Genomic DNA, 26325 nt, shown 5'->3' with positions numbered 1-26325 from the left:
CTGTGTAGGGGTGTGGGAGTATCTACAGAAGCATGGAATGCCTCTTTAGCATTAATAATGAATGATTATTAATAACGAACCACATTAATAATGAAACCAGCTCTCACAGTATCCATCAGTTGTCAATAGCTATTTAATTAAAGATGGGACTTCAGGAGCCCCCAACTCATCCATGGTGAAATTTTGGCTGGGTTGATTTTGTATATAGTCTTATTATACAGTCCCAGATGGTATGAGTTTGTATGTTCAATGTGCTGCATGTATGTAATGTAGTGTTTTACTTTAATAATCCACTCTCTCTGACTATTATGGTCTTTTTGCCTCCTGTTCCGTCTTGATCACTGAGTACTGGTGAGGGGAAGTGTGATATAAATGTCCCACTTAGATCTGAGCACTTCACCATCTCTTATCTTCACATCTCCTGATTTTGGGTCTCTGTATTAATCATTATCTATGGTAAAAAGAAGCTTCTTTGATAAGTGTTGAGAGATACATGAATTTTTATTCCACTAAACAAAATGTATAGAGAAGGTGGAATTTTTAAATGCAATAATCTGCCAAAGATAAATAGAAGTGATGTAAATAATTTAAACAGATGCATTAAAACCATGAGATAGAATGAAATAGAAGCATTGATTTAAAATCTCTCACTGGGAGGAGGGAGAACAAGGGAATCAGTGGCTGATATGTAAAATTAAATTTAATAAATAAATTTAAAAAATGAAAAAAATCTCTCACTTGGAAAAATAGAAAAGAAATGGCTTAGTTTGTATACATGCATCCCCCAAACAATGTTAAACTAAAAGGAAGTAAATAATTTAAACCAATTTTAAACCACAAACAAGATAGAAACAGTAATTAAAGTTCTCCAGTTAAAAAAATAAAACCCAGGGCCAGAAGGATGTAGCACAGGATTCTACCAGACCTTCTTTTTACTAACACCAATACTTAATTCTACCCACAAAAGACACTAAAAACTTTTACTAACATTAATACTTCTCAAATCATTGTATAAAATAGGAAAAGGAACATAAAAATTTTTTATATGAAGCTAGTATTACCTTAATAACAAAATGAGGCATTTTATCAAAAAAGGAGAATTATAAATCAATCTCCCTCATGAACATAGACAAAAAATTATCAATGAAATATTTGTAATCCAAAGTCAAGAACACATAAAAAGACAATCCATGATGAACAGGTCTGCTTTATTCCAGAAGTGCAGGAAAGCTCAATATGTGTAAATCAATAAATGTAACCAAACATATAAACAGACTAAATTGATAGAAACCAAATGATCAACTCATTAGATGCAGAAAAGGTCTTGAACATAATGAAAGATCCTTTTATGATAACAGTCCTGGAGAATCTAGAGATACAGGGACATAGCTCTACATAATAAAGACAATATGCAACAAGCCCACAACCAACAACACACTGAAGGAGAAAAATTTGATACATTTCCACTAAAATCGGACACAAGACAAGTCCACTCTCAGAACTACTATTCAACATAGAACTGGAAGTTTTAGCTATAACAATAAGATAAAAACGGAGACAAAAAAGACAAGAATTGTAAAAGAGAAGTCAAAGAATACTTAATTCTACCTACAAAATACACTAAAAACATGTTAGAAATATCCCACAGCTAAAGAAAATTTTACCAATGTATCAGGACACAAAATTAACACCAAGAGGTATCATTCCAGTGTACCAATGGCAAACAAAGTCAGAAAACAGACCAACAACAGTTACAAAAGATGTCACAGAACAATTTAACCAAAGAAAGTGGAATACTTGTACAACTAAAACCTAAAGATGCAGCAAAAAGAAATTGAGGAAAATATGAGAAAATGAAAAACATCTCCCATGTTCATAGAGTGGTAGGACCAATATTGTGAAAATGGCTGACTTAACAAAAGCAATGTACTTATTCAGCATGATCCCAATTAAAATTCCACTGTAATTCTTTACAGAAATTGAAAATAAAAAAATCAAAATTACAGGGAAACACAAAAGACTAAGAATAACAAAGAAATCTTGAATAAAAGTATTATTGGAGGTATCATCATCCCTCATTTCAAGTTATACTAAAGAGATACAATAATTAAATGAACATGGTGCATGAATAAAAATAGACATATTGATAATTTAATAGAATTAAGGACGAGGCATTGACCCACACTCCTACAGCCACCTGATTTCTAACAGAGATCAAAAATATACATTGGAGAAATGATAGCATCTTTAACAAATGGTGCTGGTCAAACTGAATAGCTACATGTAGAATAATAATGAAACTAGATGCTTCTCTCTCACCCTGCATAAAACTCAACTCCAAAAGAATCAAGGACTTCAACTTTATGACCTGATACCTTTCATTTACTAGAGGAGAAAGTATGAAGTATGCTTCAGTTTTTATGTACAGGAAAGGACTTTTTGAATAGGACTTCAGAAACTCAGGCATGAAGATCATACAAATGATACCTCATGAAACTGTTTTGTTTTTGTTGTTGTTGCTGTTGTTTAGTTTTGTTTTGTTGCTGTTGTTGTTGTTTTAGACAGGGTTCCTTTGTGCTTCCTTCACTGTTCTGGAAGTAAGTCTGTAGACCAGGGTGGCCTGAAACTCACAGAGATCTGCATGCCTCTGGCTGTCTCATGCTGGAATTAAAGGCATGTGCCTGTATAGGTAGGGTTTCTATTATTGTGAAGAGACATCATGATCACAGAAAACTTTATAAAGGAAAGTCTTTAACTGGGGCTGGGTTATAGGTTCAGAGGTTTAGTCCATTATCATCATGGTGGGAAGCATGGCACCACACAGGCAGACATGGTGCTGGAAAGGTAGCTGAGAGTTCTACATCTGGATCAGCAGGCAGCAGGAAGAGGGAGCAACACAGTATGTGGCTTGAGCATAGTGGCACCTTTATCTTGGGAGTAATCAACAATGACCTAATTGGACTTAAGGATCACTAATTAGGAGAGAATTATGCCAGGTACTATAAACATAGCCAACTACCCATACCTGGTGAGTGTAATGACCCTAGAGAAGAACCTGTTATAGATAGTTTATAAAAACCAATATAATTTCTGTGCTGTACTTTCTAATCCTCATTCATACAGATGAATGTGGCTCCTACTACTCATCAAAGAAGCTTCTTTTTGTAGCAGATGACTATTGTAAACATCCACAACTAGTCAAAATGCAGAGAATAAGTGACTGTGGTAGTTAATAATGATAGTAAGAGTAGAAGGACCAGGACACCTGCTGTGAGAGCATGTTTCCTATACATGACAGGGAAGCTGCACCCATGAAATAATAATATGGCTGACTAAATAAGACTGACATAACATGACAATAAGAATGTGGAACATTTCATAGGCGCTCATGTAAGATTAATTGCTACAGGCAATCAATGACTAAGATCAACAAAATAAATAGTAATAAACATTAGTGTGAATGTGATGAAAGGGAAATACTTATTTATCAAAAACTATTGGGGTCCTGCCCCAGTAATTTTCTCTCAGGGTCCTCAGAAGAATCTACAACCAGCTGGGAATTTAATATTAGAGATATCAAAAGAATCTGCACACACCATGCTCTTAAAATCCATTCACTTTATTGTTCTAAGTTTGTTCTTTCACCTAAAGCTACAGCTTCTTCCAACTCTCATTTTTAGCTCCTTTCCTGTCTGATTTTCTGTACCTTTTTCTGCTGTGCTCTCTTTGTTCTACCTTAGTTCTTCCTCAAATCTCTGAAGTTCCCAGCTTTTATACACATACAATCAGCAATTCTCTAGCCAAGGCAAGGTCACAAGGCTTGAATTCTTTTAGGGTCATAAAAGCAGATAAGAGTTTATACCAGGCAGTGACTATCAGGCTTTCTTTATGACTTAAGAGGGAGTGACTTGTAAAAGCCTCAGTGAACTCTTAAAGGGAACAGGTCAAATGAGAGGGACCGAGACCTTAAATCTATTAGGGAAATCTAAGAAGGGAAAAGGGGGGAATCTGTGTGTAATACGGCATTCCTAATTGTGGTTAAATAATAAACTGATTAATAAACCAAGGTGAAAGTAAAAGGAGTTAAGAATTTGTTAGTGTGAAGTTAGCTCGGGGCAGCACTTTCCTCTCTGCTGGCAGGGTGAGCCCAGGGCATGCTAGTGTTCATCTATCTGAAGTCTGTCCTTGGATGCCTGGGAAGTGTCTCGAATGAAATACTTTGGCCCAGAGATGGCACTGGCCAGATGTCTGCTAATGGAGATAACTACAGGAAAGCAGACTCTAAGTCTATGCTAGAATAAGAGGAACAAAGACATAATTATGGGAAAGGGGTCTTTGTTTGTGTGACTGTTTTCACATGTAGCTAAAGGAAAGTTATCCATGTGCCCCAATGTGTAGGGAAAATTATGCCAAATAAATGATCAAATCATACTGTTAGATGTCCTTGGGAAAAGAATCAGATGGGAAGCCTACAATAGCACACAAGAAATTCACTGCAGGAAACAGCTAATACATTCAAAAGCCAATATCACCCAAACTCCTTGAGTTTTGACTTCAACTTCCACCAGAGTCCCTGGCTCCTTGTCAATGCCAGCTGAGTTCCTACTTAATATTTCTGCAGCTTGCAGCACTTATTCTCTGCTAGTTGTAGTGGAAACTGGTACAGCCATTGTGAAATTCAGTGCAGAGGTTACTAAAGAAGCTAGAAATAGATTTACCACAAGATCCAGCTGCACCACTTTTAGGCATATACCCAGAGGACTTGACATCCTAATAAAGGGATAATTGCTCATTCAAGTTCATTGTTATATTCATGATAGTCAGGAAATAGCTATATATTAGGAGATGTTCATTAACTGACAAAAGGATAGTAAAAATGTGGTACATTTTTTGGACAATCAGCTAGGGAGATGGCATGGGCCTGACCTAGGCTCTCTGCTTCTGGGTGACGGTTGTGTAGCTTGGTCTTTTGTGGGACTGCTAACAGTGAGACCAGGACCTGTCCCTGATGCATGAGCTGTCTCTTTGGAACCTATTCTTTATAGTGAGATGCCTTGTTCAGCCTTGATGCAGGAGGGAAGAGCTTTGTCCTGCTGTAACTTGATATGACATGCTTTGTTGATTCCCAAGGAAGACCTTATCCCATCTGAATGGAGAAGTAAACATGAATTGCTAAGTGTTATTTTAATGAAAACCCTGAGCAAGAACTTGGAGTAAATGCTGAAAGATCAGAGAGACAAAAGGAACAAGCCACCTCTTACTTCTAAGACTCCTCAGCCTTAAAAGCTTTTAGTTCCTGTCTTTTCATGCCTTATATATCTTTCTCTGCCCAGCCATCACTTCTTGAGATTAAAGGAGTGTGTGTTTCCCAAGCAAAGGCATGAGATCTCAAGTGCTGGAATTAAAGTCTTGTGATTCCTAAATACTGGGATTAAAGGTGTGTGCTACCAATGCCTGGCTCTGTTTCTCTCCTAAACTGAGTCAATCTCATGTAGTCCAGGCTGGCTTTCAACTCACAGAGATCCATCTGGAGTGGATTAGGATTATGGAGTGCTAGGATTAATGGTGTGTGCCACCACTGCCTGACCTCTTATGTTTAATCTAGTGGCTTGTTCTATTCTCTGATCTTCAGGCAACTTTTACTAGGGTGCACCCCAGAAATGAAGGAGGAGTGGATGGGGAAATAGAAGGGAGATAGGAGGAGGGCATGGGAGGAGAGGAGGGAGAGGAAACTGTGGCTAGTATGTAAAATAAAATAAAGAAAAATATATTAAAAAAATAAGATGAAGTTTAAAAATGTGGTACATTAATATAATGGAATATTATTCAGCTGTTATGAAGAATGAATTTGTATTAATTGTTAGTTATTACTTCTAACATTCCATCCTTCATCCTGACCTTTCTTCCTACCCTACATAGCCATAAGGAAGTATACTACTCTAGAATTTTCCTAAAATATATACATACACATATATAAAAAGAGTTTATATAGAGTTACCCTATAATGGTGCAACAATACCCTTATCCCTGCTAGACACCTACAGACTAATAAATGAAAAGCTCAGTGCCAGGAATAGACTACCTCTTTTGAACTTGTTGGCCAGTGAGTTCCTACAGGTCCCCAAACATTTCAATGCACTTAGCCTCCAAAAATTAGGAGTAAGGCCTTAAAGCTGAAGACATTACATATTTGAGTTACAGAACACTTAAGAGATCAAGCTGAGAGGTTCTTTGGAAGAGAAAATAATATCCAATCTTACCCAACTATAAACCCTGTGAGCTATAACAGTGATCTGCCAGGTAATACGTGCCCACTGGTACAATAGTGGCATTAATGTCAGGTGCTGATATTGGGACAAATAATCTGTGACTAGACAGGACATACATCCTAGGGAAAACCTTTTAATTATTTTGCTAATGAGATATATTATTAAACCGACTCCTAATGACTCATCATTTATAAATTTATTTATCTCTCTAAGTCATCAGAGAAGCCTCTTTTCTCCCATATCTTTTATTTTGTAATTATCTTTTAATTATATTTCTCCCTTCTATTTCCTCTATCCAAATTTCCCATATACCACCTCTCCACTCTCCTTCAAATTCATGGCCTATATTTTACTATTTCCTATTGCATGCATATATTTAAATGTTTGTATGTTTATATCTATATCTATATCTATCTATATATATCTATATACATATACATATAAACATAAGCTGTTAAATCTGTATAATTCTACCTGTATGTATGTTTCTAGGGTGACAATTTGGTACTGGACCACCAATTGGCATTCCCTTCTCTGGGGAAGGCCACCTCTCCCGTTCTCAGCCTTCTTCAGTTGTTTATAGTTCTTTATGTATGGTTGAAGACTCATGGGCTTCTCTCAATTAAGTTTGGTATGTTCATTAATGTCATCTTTGTTCTGCTTACATCTTTGAACAGCTCACGTGTTCAGCATGGGCAGTCATAATTCTATGGGTATAGGTCCTGATATTACTAAGAGATACAATCTCAGTGATATTCTGGCTCTTAGCAGTCTTTCCACTCTTGCCTCCACAACATTGTTTGAGCCTTAGATGTGGGAGAGTTTTGTAGGTGTATCCACTGGGACTGGGATCCATATCTCTGCAATGTGATTGTTTTTGGTTTTCTGTAATGGTCTCAATCTACTGTCAAGAGAAGTTTCCTTGATGATGGATGAAGACTACACTTATCTGTGGATATGTGGAGAAATTTTTAGGGATTGTTGTTAGAGAATATGTTCTTTTATTAAATTAGTTGTTGCAGATTCCCTCCAATAACCATGACTTCACTGGCACCAAGTAGTTACCTAAGTTTCTAGTACAGAAATGACCTAGCTCTTGTGTGTGTCTTAAGTCCAATTGGAGAGCAATTGGCTACCACCAAGGTATATGTGCCCTACTGTACCATTAGGGTTATCATGCATCCTGGTTATCGATATGGTTTGTAGGTGTCATAGCTGTGTAGGACTGTTAATTGCCTCCCTCCTTTGGAAGCTTGAATGGAGCCTTTTGTTACCATGAAAGCTAACATTGAGGGACGAGGATTTCAGGTCAGTTCATGATCAGGTCTCTGGGCCCTGGTCCTTAAGTGCATGGAATCTTCAGCAATACAGATTTACCTTTGTAACTGAAGATTTCCTGTTTCCCACTTGGCCTGTGGTCAGAACAAATCTCTCTCACCCACCAGTTCTGCAGCTGCTTAGACCCAAGTAAACATACAAAGGCTTATATTAATTAAAACTCCTCAGCCGTTAGCTCAGGCTCACCACTAACTAGCTCTTACACTTAAACTCAGCCTATTCCTGTTAATCTATATGTCACCACATGTTCTGTGGCTTTACCTGTGTCCTGCTACATGCTATTCCCTGGATGGCAGACTGGCGTCTCTCTGACTCAGCCTTCCTCTTCCCAGAATTCCTCTTGTCTGTTTATCCCACCTATACTTCCTGCCTGGCTACTGGCGAATTAGCTTTTTATTTATCAACCAATCATAGAAACACATTCACAGCATACAGAACATCCCACAGCATACCTTCTTCCTCTTTGTGGTGAATAACCAAAGGCAGTAGCAATAGGCTGTTTGGGGAGCCTCTTGAATAGCCCAGTCAAAAATTGAAAGGAGACCTAGAGAAGCCTTTGTTTTATAGTACATGGTGATTATTACAGAGACCTACAACTTGTAAAAGTATAGAGAATAAGAGACTATTGAATGTTTATCCATAAATGAGACATCCATATCACACCTATCTCACAAAAGCTCAGGGGTCATTGTAAATGAAGAAGACTGTAAGTGCCAGGGTTTATCAGTACAAGGAAGCATGTTTTCCAGACAGAGTAGGACAGTTGCACATAAGAATTCATAGCAGTTGAAATAGTATGTAAAGATCTGTAAAAGCTTAAGCCAGAAAAAATACTAGCACAGAGAGAGGAGCTGGGGCACAGTATTCCACCCCTAGCTAATGAGGTATGGCAATTGATAGCCTCTGGGAGAGAGAGAGTAGGTTTTCTTTAAGGGTGCACTCCCTGGTAGGTTCCAGTGAATAAACACACCTCCATGAATATATGGGCAGTACCAACTGAACTTTATAGATTAAAAACAAAAACAAAACCAAAAACAAACACAAAAACAGAGGACACAAAGTTGTGTGAAGGGGGATATCTCTGGAAGAAGTAGGGGGAATGGATCATTATGATAAAAATATCTTGTGGAAAAAAAAATATCTTGTGGGCTGCAAGAATATGTTATAGAGATTCAGCTGTGTATTAAAGCTATACTTTGACCAGCCAAGGGTCCGTCAAATGGGAAGCAATTTATCATGGAATATTTGGTGTTATACAGCCTTAATGTTTCAGCTGCCTTCTGCTATAAAATTCTTGCATGCCCAAATACTCCCAGAACATATTGGCAAACAGCCAAGCTTCTCAGATGCTGAGCCAATAGATAGTTAACACCCCTACAAGGCCTAGAAGACTAGCAGGCAACAGATGCTTAGCTTTGTTTCTTATGCAAGTGAAGCTCATACCATCCCTTGCCTTCAAGCCTAGAGGCATTCCAGAGCAATTAACTGAAGACAATAGGGCTTTTTGAATAACCAGGTGCACCAAGGACTGGAGTGAATACCACAGGTAGAGAAAGAACTAAGTGGCCAGAGAGAGGGGAGGAAGACAGAGATTCTGTAGAGGGTAAAGCAGATCTCTTGCAGAGTGTATCAGGGCCAGAGGTAAGGAGCCAGGAAGGATAGATGGGGGATGAAGGAACACATGGAGCTTACTAAAACTATGAGGACAGGAAAACTAGGTACAGAGAAGAGCTGAATGTGAGGACAAAGATGAAGCTGTATAGATAGAATTTTGCATAGAGGAATAAAATTAACAGGCAAAAGAATGTAGTGTACATAGATTCCTTTCCCCCCAGATACCCCACACCATACACAGCATCTTTCCTAGGACTCTGGGAGAAATTTTCTCAGGGCTGGAACTTGGGAAAATTCTGTTATCCTTAAAAACATAGTATGAAACATCCTCAATGATGGTGGTGATGTACATTTTTAATCTCAGAGGCAGAGGCAGGCAGATTTCTCTGATATCGAGGCCAGCCTGATCTTCAGAGTGAGTTCTAGGACAGCCAGAGCTACACTGAGAAACTCTGACTTGAAAAAACAAACAAACAAAAATCTCAAAGAGCTAGTACAAATGAGAAAAATAAAATCATGAATATTGCAAGTAAATGGATGAAATTGTGAACAATTGTCTTGAGCGAGGTAATCCAGACACAGAAACAGAAACATTTCATGGTTTCTCTCTTATGTGCATGTGAGCTTTGATTTTGCAAATATGTATGCTGGTTTTGCAATGTTAGGAAAATTAGAAAGCAACATGGGTTAGTGGAGATCTTTCAAAGGAGAGGAGGTAGAATAGTCATGTAAGAATAATAATGGAACAGGAAGGATTCCATGGAGTGGGTGATGGAAGGGCAGGGTAGAGGAGGGAGTATGAGGAGAGATAACTAATACTCAAGGCCTTTTGAAAAAGACATATGGGAACCACTGAGTTAAATACTCAACTCTGTAGAATCTTTCTAAATACACACACACACACACACACACACACACACACACATATATATATATATTAAAAAGAGTTTAAACAGGTTACCCTATAATCAAGGGGTAATTCTCCAATTGGATACTTCATGATAGTAAATTCAATGTCCAATAAGTGGTATAGAGAAATTGTTGGCCAATGGTGTTTGACAGATCCTGTTGGGAGCCCTGTGACCTAGTTTTGGATCAGCATATGAATGCATGTCCAATGGGTCTCTGAGAGGCAAGACCCTTGGAGACAGTGTCTCACTAGGCAAGAACCCGTGGACCTCAGGACAGTGCAGAATACCACCAGGACAGTGTGGCCTGCATACCCTTTTCTCCCTTATGATGTTGATGATTCTTTTGGTGGGTTTTAGTTTCACTTTGTCAGTCATGCTTGGGACAGATGTAATCATTTCCTGAAACCCCACTTTTATTTCTCAAATATTTTCCCCTAAAATTCTATGGGAACTGATGCTTCTCAGGTTTCTTATCCAAATATCCCAGCTGTGAATCTAGACCCTGGGAACTATTCTGATCTGGTGGTGACAGGATCAGCAACAATCAAGTTAATAGGCACATAAAAGGAAGCATCACAGAAGACATTAACCGTGTCTTCCCATTCTGGAAAAAATACATTAAGAATGATGTGGCATTATAAAAAATGAGTGCCTTATCAAAGTTTACCCTTTATAGAAAGGCTTAGGTATACATGACCCTTCTGTAGGACAAGGAAACAGAAAAATACGAGCTAACTGTATGCACATAGCTTATGACAAATCAAACCTGTTTCTGTAAATATACTTTGTTAAGTTTTAAAAGATATTGTTGTTCTTGAGAATATATACCTGTGTCTATCACCTTTTAGCTTTGTAAGGACAGGATGTACCTGGCTTGATATTTAGCCAAGTAACAAAATATGGAGCATTGTTTTTCATTTAAAAGTTGTTTTGATTTAAAAGTTTAAAAACATGTTTGTTTTTGTCAGAGGTTAATTCCAGGGTGGGTGTAAAAATATGTTTGTTTTTAAAGTATAAATAAAGATGGCTTGTGCTATTGGGAGGTGCCATGTATGAAAGTCATCTGGTGGTCAGACTCTTCTTTATGCTGACACCCCTTCCCCATCTCAGGACCTGAACCCAGCTGATTCAGGACCCTGGCAAGACCCCAAACATTACAGGCAACTGTGAACTCTATGACCCACAATAAGAATAGAACCAATACAAGGTATAATATTATAAAATACAATTTATTGAATTGGTTTGTGCAGTAAAGTATAAAGAGACAGAAAATCCACCAATTTCTTAATCCATGAATATGGATGTCTTTGCAGTTACAACACAGTGTGGAAGTTCTGTGGAAAGTTACTGATACTCAGTCCACATTTGAAGGCCAAAGATGCTTAAGTATCTCATCAGAGGATGGTGACAGGAGCAGTCAAAGACACACTTGCTTAATAAGAAGCAAAGTCAAACAGGCGACAACATCTAATTTTCAGACTTCAAAAGCAACACCTACTTTGAGGTCAGGTCTCCCCACTTTCCCTACCTCAGTCAATTTTCTCTGTAAATATACAAGTGGGCCCATTGTTTCCAGGCATCTGAACAGGGGGCTGTACATCATGGAATGAGTAAATGGCAGAGCAAAACCACTCACACAATGGTTAGAAAACAAAATAAATAAATATGATGAGACCAATTTCCCATCATCCTTCTAAGTGTGTGCCCACAATTACTCAGAGATCACCCATTGGTCTTCCCTTTTTAAAGATTTCACTGTCCTTCAGTGTCAACCATACTGAGGACCGAGCTTTTGCCATTTGGACTTTTGAAGGGTACTAAAATCTAAACAGTAGCAGTGGACATACTTTTACATCTGCCTTATTGTCCAAATTCTTCAATGAGTTGCCCTGGAGGAGATGGGAATGGGGGGTGGATTGGGGGAGGGTGGGAATGGGGAGGAGGGAGGACAGGGGAATCCGTGGCTGATATGTAAAATTAAATTAAATTATAAAATAAAAAAAGAAACAAACAAAAAAACAATATGAGAGGAGAAACTACAGCATGAGTCTAAATTTTGTTGGTTGCATCTCTGCCAATTTTGTTTAGTATGTTATTTTTCTCTTTGGTGTAAATGGAGGTTAGAATACAGGTTATATCATTATCTTTCAAGTTTCTTTATCAGAAGCCATAATAAGTAGAGTAGTATAATGGGTAGATTAGTTATTTTATCTCCATTAACAATCCAATCTCTGCTTTTGTGATAGTAGCAGCTATTGATACTCATTGGTTAGGTAATGAATATAGAGTTACCTATTGGTATCCATGGAATATTGATTCCAGGACCCTGTTGCTACAAATACTTCATAGGGAGGAACATCAGCAACATCTACCCATTCTCCTAAGGTCCCAAAGTAAGCCAAGGCATGATCCTACCAAAGTTCATGCTGAGGAACCAATGATTTCATTGAGATTCCTAATAAAGCCTAGGTGAGAGGTTACTTACAAGGATGTGACTGCCCCTTCTTCTCCCTGAAACTGGCTGCACTTAGAAAGCATTTACTCAGTAGGGATAAGGTTTTCCCCTTAGCCACATAGATAGAGTCTATCTATTCTCCTCTCCTTTAACCTATACATCATAGCCCAGGCAAATAAGGAAGAGTTGTATACAACACATGATAAGGAGGCTCTGGATACTCAAGTGAGGGTCCTATGACCATCTTTATTCCTCCAGAAGGAGGCATAAGCAATACATAAATCTCACTAGGAAAATAATTTTACAAGTGGGTACAGCTGAGCTCTCCAAGATGGCCATCCCTTGGCTTACAAGTTAGTCATTCACAACAACCCCTGCGGATATAAAAGTCTGTTCATTGTTCAAGTACTTTATATAAAATGATACATTATTTGCTTATATCCAGTAATCATTCTCCTATATACTTCATAAGTTAAATCAAATTTTCTTACAATACCTAATATAATGGAAATGTTAAATGTGTTCTATGAAATTTTTTCTTTTTATTTATTCTTCTTTCATACAATACATCCTGACCAGATCTTTCCCTCCCTCAAGAGTTTATTATGTTACTTAAAGACTCTTTATCAGCTTTAAAATATATTTTCCTTAATTATTTTAGAATTTTGTACAAGTTTTATTATATTCATCTTCTTCCTGTAACTCCTCCAAGATCTATCCTTTTTTCTTTCCTGACCTAACTCTGTGTATTTTTGCTTTTTATTCAAAGTCAATTTGTGTTTCCTAAATATTTTTTGCGGTGTGGCCTTCCAATGCAGCATGAACAACTTATTGGCAGCTTTCCTTTTCATGAAAATTGATCCTCCTTTCTACAACAGCTAACAATTGTCAATAGCTCTTCTGCTAGGGGTGGGACTTACTTCATGCCAACCTCTCTTCTGCGTGTCAGGATTTGACCTGGCTTGAGCTTGCACAGGTAGTATGCATGGTGTCTCAACCACTGTGAATTCCTATATGCACAACCCTACATACCCAGAAGACATTGTTTCCTTGTAGTACATCATTGTTTCTGGCTTTTGTAATTTTTCCACCTCTCTTCATAAATAATAATCTGTGAGTCTTTGGAGGCAGTAGTATGGTATATTCTTTTTATTGCTGAGCCTTCTGTGGTCTCTTATTTTCTTCCCCTCTATTGTTGTATTGACAAGAAAAATGTCCTCACATGTTCAGCACAAGTACAACATAGGATTTTGTATTTATTCTTCTGTCATCTAATACATCCAGCCTGCAGTTTCCAGTCTCTCCACTACTCCCAAAACCACACCCCCCTCACCTTCCCTCTAACTCAAATCCACTCTTTTGCAGTTTCCCTTGAGATAAGAGCAGACCTCCAAGGGATATCTATCAAACATAGCTGTAGCATGAATCTTAAAAGTTCTTATTAATAAAATCAAACCTGAGGCCAGTTATTGGGTCAATGCTGGTAGGTCAGAGAGACAGAACAAGCCACAGCTATCTCACCTTGCCAATTCCTCAGCTGGTCCTGTTTCCTCAGACTCTGAGTCCTCATCCAGAATGAATCCCAGCTGAACTATGCTGCTCTAAAGCCTGAAAGCTTAACCAGTCAAATGCTTAACCAGCCACATGCTTAACCAAGCAAATGCTTCTAGTTTCTGGTCCTCACGCCTTATCTACCTTTCTGCTTTCTACCATCACTCCCTAGGATTAAAGGCTTGCTTCCTGGGATTAAAGGTGTGATGAGTGACCATGCCTGTCTGTATCCTTGAACACATGGATTTCTGCCTCTGGAATGCTAGGATTAAAGGCGTGTGCTATCACTGCCTAACTAGTGGCTTTTCTGTTCTCTGACCCCAGATAAGTTTATTAAGGTACACAATATTTTGGTGAACACAATACCACCACACATAGCAAAACAAGTTACAGTAAGACTAGGCACAAGCCCTATTGAATCTCAATGAGGCAATTCAGTAGAAGGAAAAGGGTCCCAAGGTCAGGCAAGAGAGTCAGAGACATCCACTATGTACACACACTTCCACTGTTAGGAGTACCATAAGAATACCAAACTAAACAACCATAACATATAATGTAGAGGACCTAGTACAGAAACACGCAGGCTATGTGATTGCTGCTTAAGTCTCTGTGAGTTCCTATGAGCCCTGCTTAATTGATTCGTAGACCATGATCTCCTGGTATTCTGGATCCCTCTGACTACTACAATCCTTCCTTCCCTTTTTCTTCTTTTTCTTCTTCAAGTTTTCCAAGGTCAAAATAATGTTTATCTGTTTTTTATTGCGTCTGCTTTTCTTGTCATCTGTTGGAGTAGTCCATTGGGTTTTGCACCAACCTATGAATATAGCAGAATATCATTAGGAATCATTTCAACTTATTTTTGGACAGTCATAGTTGGTTCTGTCCTAGAACTATCCAGTCTCCAGTTTCTGGCCATCCAGGCAGTATCAGGCTTATGCTTTCTCTTGTGACATAGGCTTCTAGTTAGACCAGTCATTAGTTGGCCACTCCTACAAGTTCTGTACCTCCATTGCCCCGGCACATGTTAGAGGCAGGACAGAAAGATTTTGTGCCTGGATTGGTGTTCTAGTCAAGTATAGTGATTTAAAAATATGTTTATCTACAATGGTTGAATTTGGGGAGGTATAATTTGTAGATACAGAGGCCCAACTATACTTTCAGGTTCTATCATTTAAATACTCATTAAATTATAACTATAAGATAATTATTACATTAAAATGTTGGTAATTTACTTTTGTATATTTCCTATATATTAATATTTTTATCTTTCCTTATTCCAATTTGAGGCAAATATTTCTCAAATGATTTCAGAGATTCAATTATGTTAGTATATTTTAAACTCTGACTATCTTTTCTCTTAAACAAAACTATTTGGAATGGGTATAATTATGAGCTCAGAATACCTTTCTTCTCAGAATTTCATACATGGTTAGCCTTTTTCTAATATTTATTGATGCACATCATTTATTCAATATTCATTTAAAGGTATTATAGTAAGGAAAACAATGGAATTTAATATGACATTTTGAATTGCCATCTGAATAATATCAGTATTGGGAAATATCAAATACCTGAAAACACACTGACCCTTACTACATAAAAACAATATTTTGATGATAAAATTGGTGCATCTCTAACTTAATGCCTATTACTTTAAATTGTTTAGCTGAATAAAAATGGAAAACAGTGAACTTTCTTCACATACATAGTGAGTTAAATAATATCCAAGTAGGATTAAATTGTGGTGATTTAAAATTCCTGAAATATATAAGAGTAGGACAAAAAGATCTATATATAGAAAATAATGTCATCAAAATATCTTTGAAGAGGCAAACTTCGTATTTTGGAAGGTTCCAAAAAATGTCAACAAACAAATTGGTTCACTCACTGAAGCATGGGGTAATAAAATCTGAGCAACTCAGTTAGCATTCTGTATGTTATTAGTAAGAGAACAAAAAAGCCTACTACTTAAAAAATGTCTTCAAAATTATTTTATTATTCCATGTGTATGTGTTCAGCTGCATGTATGTCTGAGCACCACATGGTACCTCTGGAGGTCAGAAGAAGATATCAGATCTCCTGGAACTAGCATGACAGACAATTGTCAGCTGCCATGTGAATGCTGGGAATCAAACCCAGGTCCTCTGGAACAACAGCCAGTATTCTTAACCACTGAGCCATCTTTCCAGACCAAACCTTATTTTTTTTGATTGCACACTTGAAATAGAAACTCGGCAGGAGAAAATGGCAACTTGACTTTAAAATGAGTCTAGGAATTAAATTGTCTTCTCTTGAGAAACTGAGTGAATCTTGGCCAATAATAAATTATAAAGTGAGACCTTCAAGAGAAGAAATGCCCTGTGTTAGTTTTATTGCAATGACCTTACTTACTTCTTATGTGTGTCCATGATAATGCAATTGTTATAATAGTGAAAATTGCTGTCAGAAATCCTACCACCATTGCCATATTCATCAACCACTTCTTGTATAAGGGAAATGAGGGATCTGAAATAGATGTTAAGAAAGTTCAAAAGTAGGAACATTAATGAGTCTCTGTACTAGACAAAGAGAAGTTAAATGATATCACATAATACCATTTTACTACCTCTTAGGATTCTTCAGAGCTGAATCTGGTGATAGATGCCTGTAATCAGCATTCAGGAGGCTGAGGCAGGAGGATTGAGTACAGCCTCTGTTACATAAGAAATGTGGTATCAAAAAAGAAAGGAAGGAAGGAAGGGAGGGAAGAAGGGAGGGAAAGAATGAAGAGAAAAACAATTTAACCTATAAAGGTATTCTTTTGCTACTTATGATTCAACCAGTTCTTACAACTATATCAAATAGATATTTTATATCCTTTTGTTATAATCCTGCATTGCTAACTTTGATTTGATGCTTCAATAGGATGAAAATTTGGGGGAACCTTAGAATGAGTTAAAAGAATTTTGTGTTTAAGAGACATCTTTGAAGGCCACACTGTATTTTATTTATTTATTTATTTATTTATTTATTTATTTATTTATTTATTTATTTTGTTTTTCGAGAGAGGATTTCTCTGTGTAGCTTTGCACCTTTCCTGGGACTCACTTGGTAGCCCAGGCTGGCCTTGAACTCACAGAGATTCACCTGGCTCTGCCTCCTGAGTGCTGGGATTAAAGGCATGCGCCACCACCGCCCGGCGAAGGCCATAGTGTAGTAAGCAGAATTGATCTCAGAAATTTCTATTCTTACTTCTGGAAATTTGCAACATATTATATAGAAAAATGAATTTGATGATATAATTAAAGCTATAAATCACAAAAAAAGACTATTTAGAATTATTTGGGCAGACCCAATCTAATAATATAAACTCTTAAAAGCAGAGACTTTCATTAGCTGGAGTCAGAATGAAGAAGATACAGAGTGATTGATGTAAGATGGAAAGACATCTGATCCATCATTGCTTGCCAAGTCTCGTGGGAAGCATCTCACATAATTCAACTCAGTCTCTCCATGACAGCTAGCAAGAAAACAGGGCTCCATAATCACATTTGCAGGTAACTAAAATCGTCCCAAAATATGAAAAAACACTTGGAAATGTACAAATGATGCTCCAACTAACAATATAATTGTATAGTCTATACAATCAGAAGCTAAACAAGCAAGTATGTCAGTTCTTCTTAGACTCTAAGGAAAACTGTGTGTTTAGTCCAGTGAGCCCCATTTCAGGGTTCTGACACCCAGAACTATAAGAGCAAATATCTTTTGGTTTAAATCACTAAGTTTAAGGTAATTTGTTGTGCTTATCAAGGAAAAGGTTTGTAAGGGAAAGGACACAATGAATTCTAATAATAGATCCCAAAGAAACGAGGACCTATCAATTGGTCCAAAGAAAATAGGACCTCAATGGTTTCACATTGTTTATTATTATTATTATTATTATTATTATTATTATTACTATTATTAATTTTGCAAACTCTACTTTAATGCAATCACTCACATCTTTATTTTATGGGTTTTCTCTAACCATTTTTATTTTAATTTTTTTTTCATTTTATATACCAAGCCTTGTTCCCCTCCCTCCCCTTCTCCTTCTTCACCCTACCTCCCCCATCTTTTCCCCATGCCCTCCTCATAGGGAGTTTCACATTAACTTTGAAGGTGACCTAGTGAACAACAAAAGAACATAGATAACTGGGGATATTATTTCTGAGGAAAATGAGAAGTTTAGTAGAGAGAAATCATAAAAGAGGGACAAACAGGATTACTGGACTGAAAGGCATAATGAAGGAAATGAAATAGCAACAGGGAACATCAACAACAGAAGAAACTTGATCAGAGTCACCAATCTTTAAACTAAAAAAGAGATTATTTGGAATTATCCAGACAGAGGAGGAAAAGCAAAACATGAAAAGAATGAATAATGCCTATATTGAATGGAAGACATAACCAGGAAGCTAACTTTTGCATAATAAGACTTATAGAAGGGAAAAAGAAATTATTAAAGAAATAATAAATGAAAACTTCACAACCCTAGGAAAAGATAGGAGCATCAGGCTATATAAAGCTCAATGATGTCCAATGAAATTCAACTCAAGGAAGATTTCACCAGGACATATTATATACAAATTGTCAAAAATACAGAAGGACACATTCATATAGCACTGAAATTGTGGCACCTACCACAACATTTTTTAATCTGTAGATCTCGAACAATACTTAGCAATCTAAGTAATATTACCTAAGGAAGAAACATGACTTTGTCATTTATGATTCCCTAACACAGAAGGCTATAAATAAATATCACAGAGGAAAATTCTTAAATGTTACATGCATACAATATTAGTCCAGTGTGGTGGTACATATCTTTAATTCCAGTTTTTAGGAGGCAGAGACAGGTGGATTGTAGAGTTTGAGGCCATTTTGGTCTACAGAACAAGTTATAGGACAGCCAGGACTACACAGAGAAACCAGGTCTTTAAAAGCCAATAAAATAATAATAATAATAATGATAAATTTTAAGAGAATGCTGAACAGAGATGACCAGTTCTTAAAGCCTCTAAAATTAAGAACTAAAACAAGAAATGGATATTTGTACTATAGGAGCTGAAGGAGAATATGTGAACTAAGCAAGTAAAAGGTGTGAACCCTGTAAGACACAAAGACCAAAAGCAACGGCAAAGACATGGAACAAAACCCTCTGTTTCCCCAAAAGAAGGTACTGCAGTCATAGTGGAAAGATAAATCAGAAAGTCAAAGTCAGCCCTCTCACAAATACTGTTAAGTCTTAACAAATTAAGGGCTCTGCATTCAATTTGATCCTGGATTTCAACTATGTAGCAGCCTGGGTTCTGTACAGGAGCTTTGCTTCAAAGAAGGGATTCACATAGCCTCTTCTACAATCACTAGAACCTAGGTTTCTGCATCAGGGTGCAGTATTTAGAGTGAATATATATTAAGAATGCATATTATCTTAATGTATAGAAGCCCTTGTGCATTCACATGTCTGAAGTCTAGCTAACATCCCAATACACTTTTGTAGCAGGCTATAGTCTTATAATACTAATTAAACTCAGTAGTGCAACCTAACCTCCAAACTAAAGGAAAACAATTATAAAATTTACATTGATCTATATGATTTTCCCACCAGACTCCAAAGGAGTTCTGTAAACAACTATCTAGTTTAACTTTTATTTTTATATTTAAAAGTTTTTTTTCCCTCTTATATACCAACCACAGTTCCCCCTCTCTCTCCTCTCCTTTCTCATCCCTACTTTCCCCTTACCCCACCCCCATCAGCTTCTCAGAGAGAGTAAGGCCTCCCATGGGGAGTCAACAAAGTCTGGCATATCCAGTTGAGGTGGGACTAAGCCCCTCCCTCCCTGTATTGAGGCACCTATCAGAAAGGCTAAGATCAAAAACATTGATGACAGCCAGTGCTGGAGAAGATGTGGAGTAAGGGGAACACTCCTCTTTTGCTGGTGGGAGTGCAAACTTGTATAGCCATTTTGGAAATCAATATGGCAATTTCTCAGAAAACTGGGAATCAATCTACCTCATGATCCAGCAATACCACTCTTGGACATATACTCAAAGGATACACATTCATACCACAAGGATATTTACTCAACTATGTTCATAGCAACATTATTTGTAATAGCCAGAACCTGGAAACAACCTGGATGCCCCTCAACCAAAGAATGGATAAATTGCTAATTTTAAGGCATTACACTTCTTAAATGTCAAAATACAAAGTGACATGAAATTAGCACGGAACTGGCATTAAAACAGACCTATAGGAACAAAATAGACGTGCTAGAAATGAACCCAGGTATATATTTTCTACTGAGGTTTGTAGTCAGAAATTCCTCTGGTTTTACCTGCCCCCCCCCCCCCGTGGTTTTGCAGCCACTTACAAAATAATCACTCAGAGGCTTAATATTAATTACAAGCTATATGGCCTATGGCTAAGAATTCTTGCTAGCTATCTCTTTCATCTTAATTTAACCCATTTCTATTAATCTATGTATTGCTATGTGGCCACAGCATTACCAGTCTGCTGGCATGTTGCTCCTTGGGTGGTAAGCTGGCATCTCCTCCACTTCTTCTTTTCTTCTTCCTGTCTCCCTCTTAGACTTCCTGCCTGGCTATAACCTGACTTGTCATAGGCCAGAACAGCTTCTTTATTCACCAACATAACAACACATATTCACAGCATACAGAAAGACCATCCCATAGCAGAGGTTGATATGGCACCAAGAACACTCAATGGAATAGAATAGTCTCTTCAGTGTATAGTTCTGGGTAAACTGTGTGTCTACAGAAATGAAATTAAAGCCTTGTCTTAGTCTATACAAAAATCAACTCAGGAAATAAAATATGTAAAGCTAAGACCTGAGATGATAAGATTCCTAAAACATAGGAGCAAAGAAAACACAGGAGCAAAGCTTGGCAAAGATTTCTTAAATATGACCTCAAAGGTATAGTAGACACTAGAAATATTAAGTGAAACTTCAGGAAATAAAAATGTTTGTGCACAACAAAGGATCAGTAAAGTGTAAGGGCATGATGACCTTCAGAATGCCAGAAAAACATTTTATGAACCATAAACCGGATAAAGGTAATAACACACACACACACACACACACACACACACACACACACACACACACACACTTGCATAAGTCAATAGTAAGGGTTTCCTTATCCAATGTTAGTGATATGCAAAGTGATATGATGACTAGTTGTTTATAAAGGTATCTGAGTACTAACATATGATCCAGTTCAACTCATTAATCCACCCACAATAGCTGACTGCAGCTATGTAGTCATTAAGACTGCCAAACCTCCTATAATAATGAGGAATTAAATTCTGATGGCTCTTGAAATGGCTGAGATGATCTATATTGTGTCTCTGCTTTCCACATTTTCTCCTACAGAATCTTCAGAAGTTATAATAAGCAGTTACTTGAAGATGTTCAAAGTTTTTTGGGCTTCAGGTGCTTTATTTTCTGGGTATTTGATTATGAACATAAAAGCAAATTGTGTGCCTTAGGTGATAAAAGCACAGAAGAATTGATTGCCTGGTTTTATAAATGCTAAGGAAAAATTTTTTATAGAAATGGTAGAAGTATATTCCTATGATCCAAGGCCTATTTAGCAAGAGATTGGAAAATGAGAAAACAAAGAGAGCCCTGCTGGTGACCACTGTGACTCTGAAGTTCACTTTTGTGGTTTGAAAGAAATGTGTATGTTAACACACAGTCTTGCTCTGCACTGATTGCTCCTAACTATTCTCTCTACATATTTCCTCTACAAACCTTTAAAGAATAAAATATTGTCAAATGTCAAAATCATATTTTATTGTTAGAATAGTCATCATAAACTCCATTTCTAAATAGCAACCATATTTTTTTATTTACTAGAACCACAGAAGGTTTTTAGAGTTTAAAAAGCCTCATGAAATTGCATATAAGTGAAATATTATTATTGGAATTAAAGAGAAACTCTATTTCACACATTTTCATTATAAGGTCTAAGATAAAAACTAATAAAAAATTTGACCTTTTCATATATGTATATTGACTATTAAGTGGTGAGATAATATTTAAGGTAAATGAGAGTTGAGTCAACAATATTTTCTTAAGCTTTTCCTCTTATGGCAGCGATAGAAGGATCAGATCCCCAACACAGCTGAAAACACTGGCAGCTTTAGTTGTTTCCTCCTACAATACTGTGTTGGAATATGATCCTTTGAGATTACACCCAAAATACAGATCCTCCTGGAGATGATGTAACTAAACAATCCCAAAGAGGTCTACATCTAGAAAAACAGGAGAACTAAAGATGCTACCACCATTAACGCTATTTACCTTTTTTCCGTAACTTCCGATACACAAGAAGGATCGTTACAGAGAAGACTATGAAACACAGCAACTGCAATATCTTTGCAATTGTGTTTAATTTACAGGAACATTTTTTGAGTCCAGGTGCACGTTCTAGAACAGAGAGAGTTAGAATTAACAAAAGGAGCTTAGCAGTGTGAGACATTGAAACCGACTGAAAAGGTGGGCATCATTATCCCATTCCTGCTCACATCATAAGTAGAACTGAAGCATCAGGCTTGTTTTGAGACTAGGATATCTCAGTGGGATGTGTAAAACGACCAGAGCTAAGAGGAATTTCCTTTTCTGACCTTAACCTAACAGAGAACAAAATCAGCGATTCTGGGGACTGGAGATAGCTCAGCTCATAGGAATCCTCATCAGTTTCAATCTTGGGCAAGAATAGCTGTGAGAGCAGCATTAAATGGAATAAGGGGATTGAGTTCTACCCAGAGATCATGAGAACAGAAGTGACCTGCTCTTTCACCAGTGTCAATAAACACACTCTCACCTTTGAGCTGCTAGGACCCTGCTCAAAGACTCACTTCTTAAATTGAACAGTGTACAAGTGTTTCTCCATAGATTACCAAATATGTATCCATAGGATAGTTAATCTTCATATCACCTTCCAGAAAAAGATGAATGAGATTTTTGAAGTAACTAGAAACATACTTTAGACAAGATAGCACAGTTTTGACTTTCAGTCTCTGAAAGACAGGGAATCAGAACTTATTTTTTTGTGTTTCCAGAATCATTACTGGACATATCACATAGAAATTATCTGATATTGAAAGAGAATAAATTTCTCATGATAACCAAGGAATAGACTATTTCAATGACTTAAGCCATCTCTATAGTCTGGAAGATGTACAAGAAGAAACTTGAAAACAAGTACTTTATGTAATAGCATAATTATATGGCATGAAATTTATAAACAAAAATACCTGTAGGACAATCTCCTGAGAGGGTCCCAATAATACATTTCTGTACTCCAGCTTTCAAAATAATCGACAGGGACTCCATTTCACCTTTCATGGACTCTGTTCACTTTAGTCCTATTGTGCTTCCAATTATCAACATCTATAATGGTTCCTTTTTTAAGGAAACCAAGGATTGAATTTACATTTACTTGTACAGAGTTGCAGAACTGTTGTTCTGATTGTTTTTCCTCTTCTGGATCTTAACAAACATTTCAATAATTGGATTAAATTCTTTGTCTAAAAGGACTGAAAATAAACCATGTTTCCTTTACTCTCACTTGTGGTTGTGATCTCTTGGGTAATAAGACCATGCTTCTATTTCTTTGCTACTGTTTAAGGAAAAAAAATCTTACCTCTTCCCAGCCTTCACTCCCTCAGTTTGCATATTTGTTTTAGGGGTTTTATTTTTTTCTTTTTCTTTTTTTCTTTGAGACAGGGTTTCTCTGCGTAGCTTTGTACCTTTCCTGGAACTCACTCAGTATCCCAGGCTGGCCTTGAACTCACAGAGCTCTGCCTGCTTTTGCCTCCCAAGTGTTGAGATTAAAGGCATGGGCCACCACCCCTGGCTTAGAGGTTTTTCTATTTAAGGAAAAAATGCTGAGTTCCTCATTTTTGGTCAGTTTTTGGGGAAGGATCTCTAATACCATGGCCAGCAGAGTGTTGATCTATGTGAGATAAGAAGACAGTTTGGTTCAACATGACTCAGTAGTTGGTGTTGCTTCAAATTTTGAGAATATGACAACAGGTAGTTTATTTTTTGACATATTTAATTAAGCACAGCACAATTCAGAAAAAAGTTTCTTGGTGATAATTAACTTAATCACACGTTCACAACAAAACTTAGGATATGATTATATCAAAACTCTCATAAAGTACAAGTGATGTCTTCCATAAAGATAGCTTCTATACATTAACTAAGGAAGCAGGTTCAAGGCAAACAAAGCTCATGGTAAGGGTCTTGGGGAAGGCAGCACTATAGATCAATTGAGATAAACAAGCTCAAGATAAGAATCTTGGGAGCTTGTCTGGCCTGGCTATAGAGATATCACAGGGGTCACCAGGCTATTAGTCACCTCAGCTCCCAAACTTTTAGGCAGAAAAGGGGTAATGTATATCTTCCTTTGAGGAGACAACCCTGTGTGTTTAACAATCCTGGTTTCCCTAGTGTTTATCTGTGAGCACAAGTAGCTATGTTACTTCTATAAGAAATGACAAATATATTACTCATATATTAAATTCACAAAACAAATCCTTTTAAAAAGAGCAAGTTCTCTTAACTGCTTAGCCATTTCTCCAGCCTCATGTGTGTACATTTCTACTGGAACAATTTAGGACTGTATGTTATTGATAAATCACAAGAATCTATTATGAAAGTTTTTCTTCTTGGGTTATCAGTTCTACACTCTCATCCATGTCCATAAGGAAAATACATTTGCACAACAAAGACAGGCCTTTCAGCTTTAGACATGAGTTAGAGGATGTTTCAAAGATGTAGCCTTCATGAACACAAGTTTATAAATGTTGCTTGTCTGGCCCTTACGGGACTTTTACATGGTTTTAAAAGAAAAAAAAAACTATTAAAGTTTAAATAAATGTTTGTACTCTCTAAAATTTCAGATTAAACTATCAGAGATCTTTTTTTTAAAGCACATGGCTCTTGCAAAGAGTTCAGTGTACAGAGGCTTTCCAAAATGTTTTGATGAAGTAACTGCTTTCACAACAGTGGGTTTTCATAAATGTGTAGTAAGAACCAGCGACAGACATTAATATGTGAGGTACCAACACTGATACCAGTAAAAGCCTCAGGAGTCCTAAAAAGGAGGCTTTACTCCACCAGCCTTTATATAACACACAGTTCTTTATTTGGTTTTTCTTACAGTTACTAAGACAAAAGGAGCAGAAAGGACACTTTCTAGACATCTGAGCTACAGCCACATAAATGATGACCACATCAGGTCATCTGAGTTGCCACTATTACCATCATATTCACCTTCCAATCTGAAGTAAATTAATGAAATCAGCTTGATGTTGAACACTATCAGCACACACAGGATCACACTAATATCTTCCAACCACAAAGTGTCCAATTCAAAATGTGAATCTGAAACAGGGACTAGGAAAAAAGGAGAGAGTCAGAACAGTTGCATTCAAGAACAAGACTATATTAAGGTAGCATTTCTTTTCAGGTTCCTGTTGCTTCATGCCCTCTTCATCTACAAGAACAATCCAGAAGAAATTTGGCCTACTTGATTTTAGATAGGCATGGTTTTGTAAAGCCTAGAAGAGGTTATGAGGAGACAGGTACCCATTCTCCTCAAGGAGTATGTCTCTTGCTCTTATGAGTCCGTCTGAAGAGCACGTGGATAGATCATTATTTTATCTGTTTTTTTTTTCTTTTTTTTTCTTTTTTTTTTTTAGTGCTGAGACTCCTCAAGAGTTCTGGACCATACAGAATGAAATAGAACATTCTTAGATGATCAGAATCTGTGAAATGGAAGAGGTCTTAACATTGTCAGCCATCATATTCCCTGGGAAGCATGATCTCTCTATCCTCGTCTTCCTCTCTGTTTTAACATTCCAGCTGCTACACATCTTCCCTGATACCCCTCTGTACCATTTTTCTCTCACCAAGAGTATCTGTTCAAGACCCACCCACTCATTAACAGTCTACATCCTTGTGAAGAGGGAAGTTTGGTTCCTCCCCATCCACCCACAGATATACCCTCCAGTGTAGGACACAGAGATTCATTCAATGAATCCTTCTGAAAAACTTCAAGTGGGCAACAGTTTCCTTGTCCTTCTTTGGGCTTGTGGCTAGCTTTGAAATGAAATCAAAAGAGATTT

The 26325-nt window shown here is 37.1% G+C and overlaps 1 protein-coding gene across 2 annotated transcripts in view; it reads right to left on the bottom strand.

Annotated features, from left to right (window-relative positions):
- Positions 1 to 14474: 14474 nt before the first annotated feature.
- Positions 14475 to 26325, bottom strand: part of LOC114707377 (selection and upkeep of intraepithelial T-cells protein 2-like) — a 59490-nt gene continuing 47639 nt past the window's right edge. For both annotated transcript variants that reach the window (XM_037202819.1, XM_037202820.1), the window contains 4 exons: positions 25472 to 25594; positions 22490 to 22615; positions 16530 to 16643; positions 14475 to 14952 (listed from right to left, as the gene is read on the bottom strand). In XM_037202819.1, the coding sequence (XP_037058714.1) occupies positions 14756 to 14952; positions 16530 to 16643; positions 22490 to 22615; positions 25472 to 25594 (560 nt within the window). In that variant the 3' untranslated portion in view covers positions 14475 to 14755. The remainder of the gene's footprint in view (positions 14953 to 16529; positions 16644 to 22489; positions 22616 to 25471; positions 25595 to 26325) is intronic.

This window comes from Peromyscus leucopus, chromosome 2 (assembly GCF_004664715.2).
Source record: "Peromyscus leucopus breed LL Stock chromosome 2, UCI_PerLeu_2.1, whole genome shotgun sequence".
NCBI lineage: Eukaryota > Metazoa > Chordata > Mammalia > Rodentia > Cricetidae > Peromyscus > Peromyscus leucopus.
The sequence above is the reverse complement of the archived record's forward strand: the minus strand, read 5'-3'. Positions and strand labels throughout refer to the sequence as shown.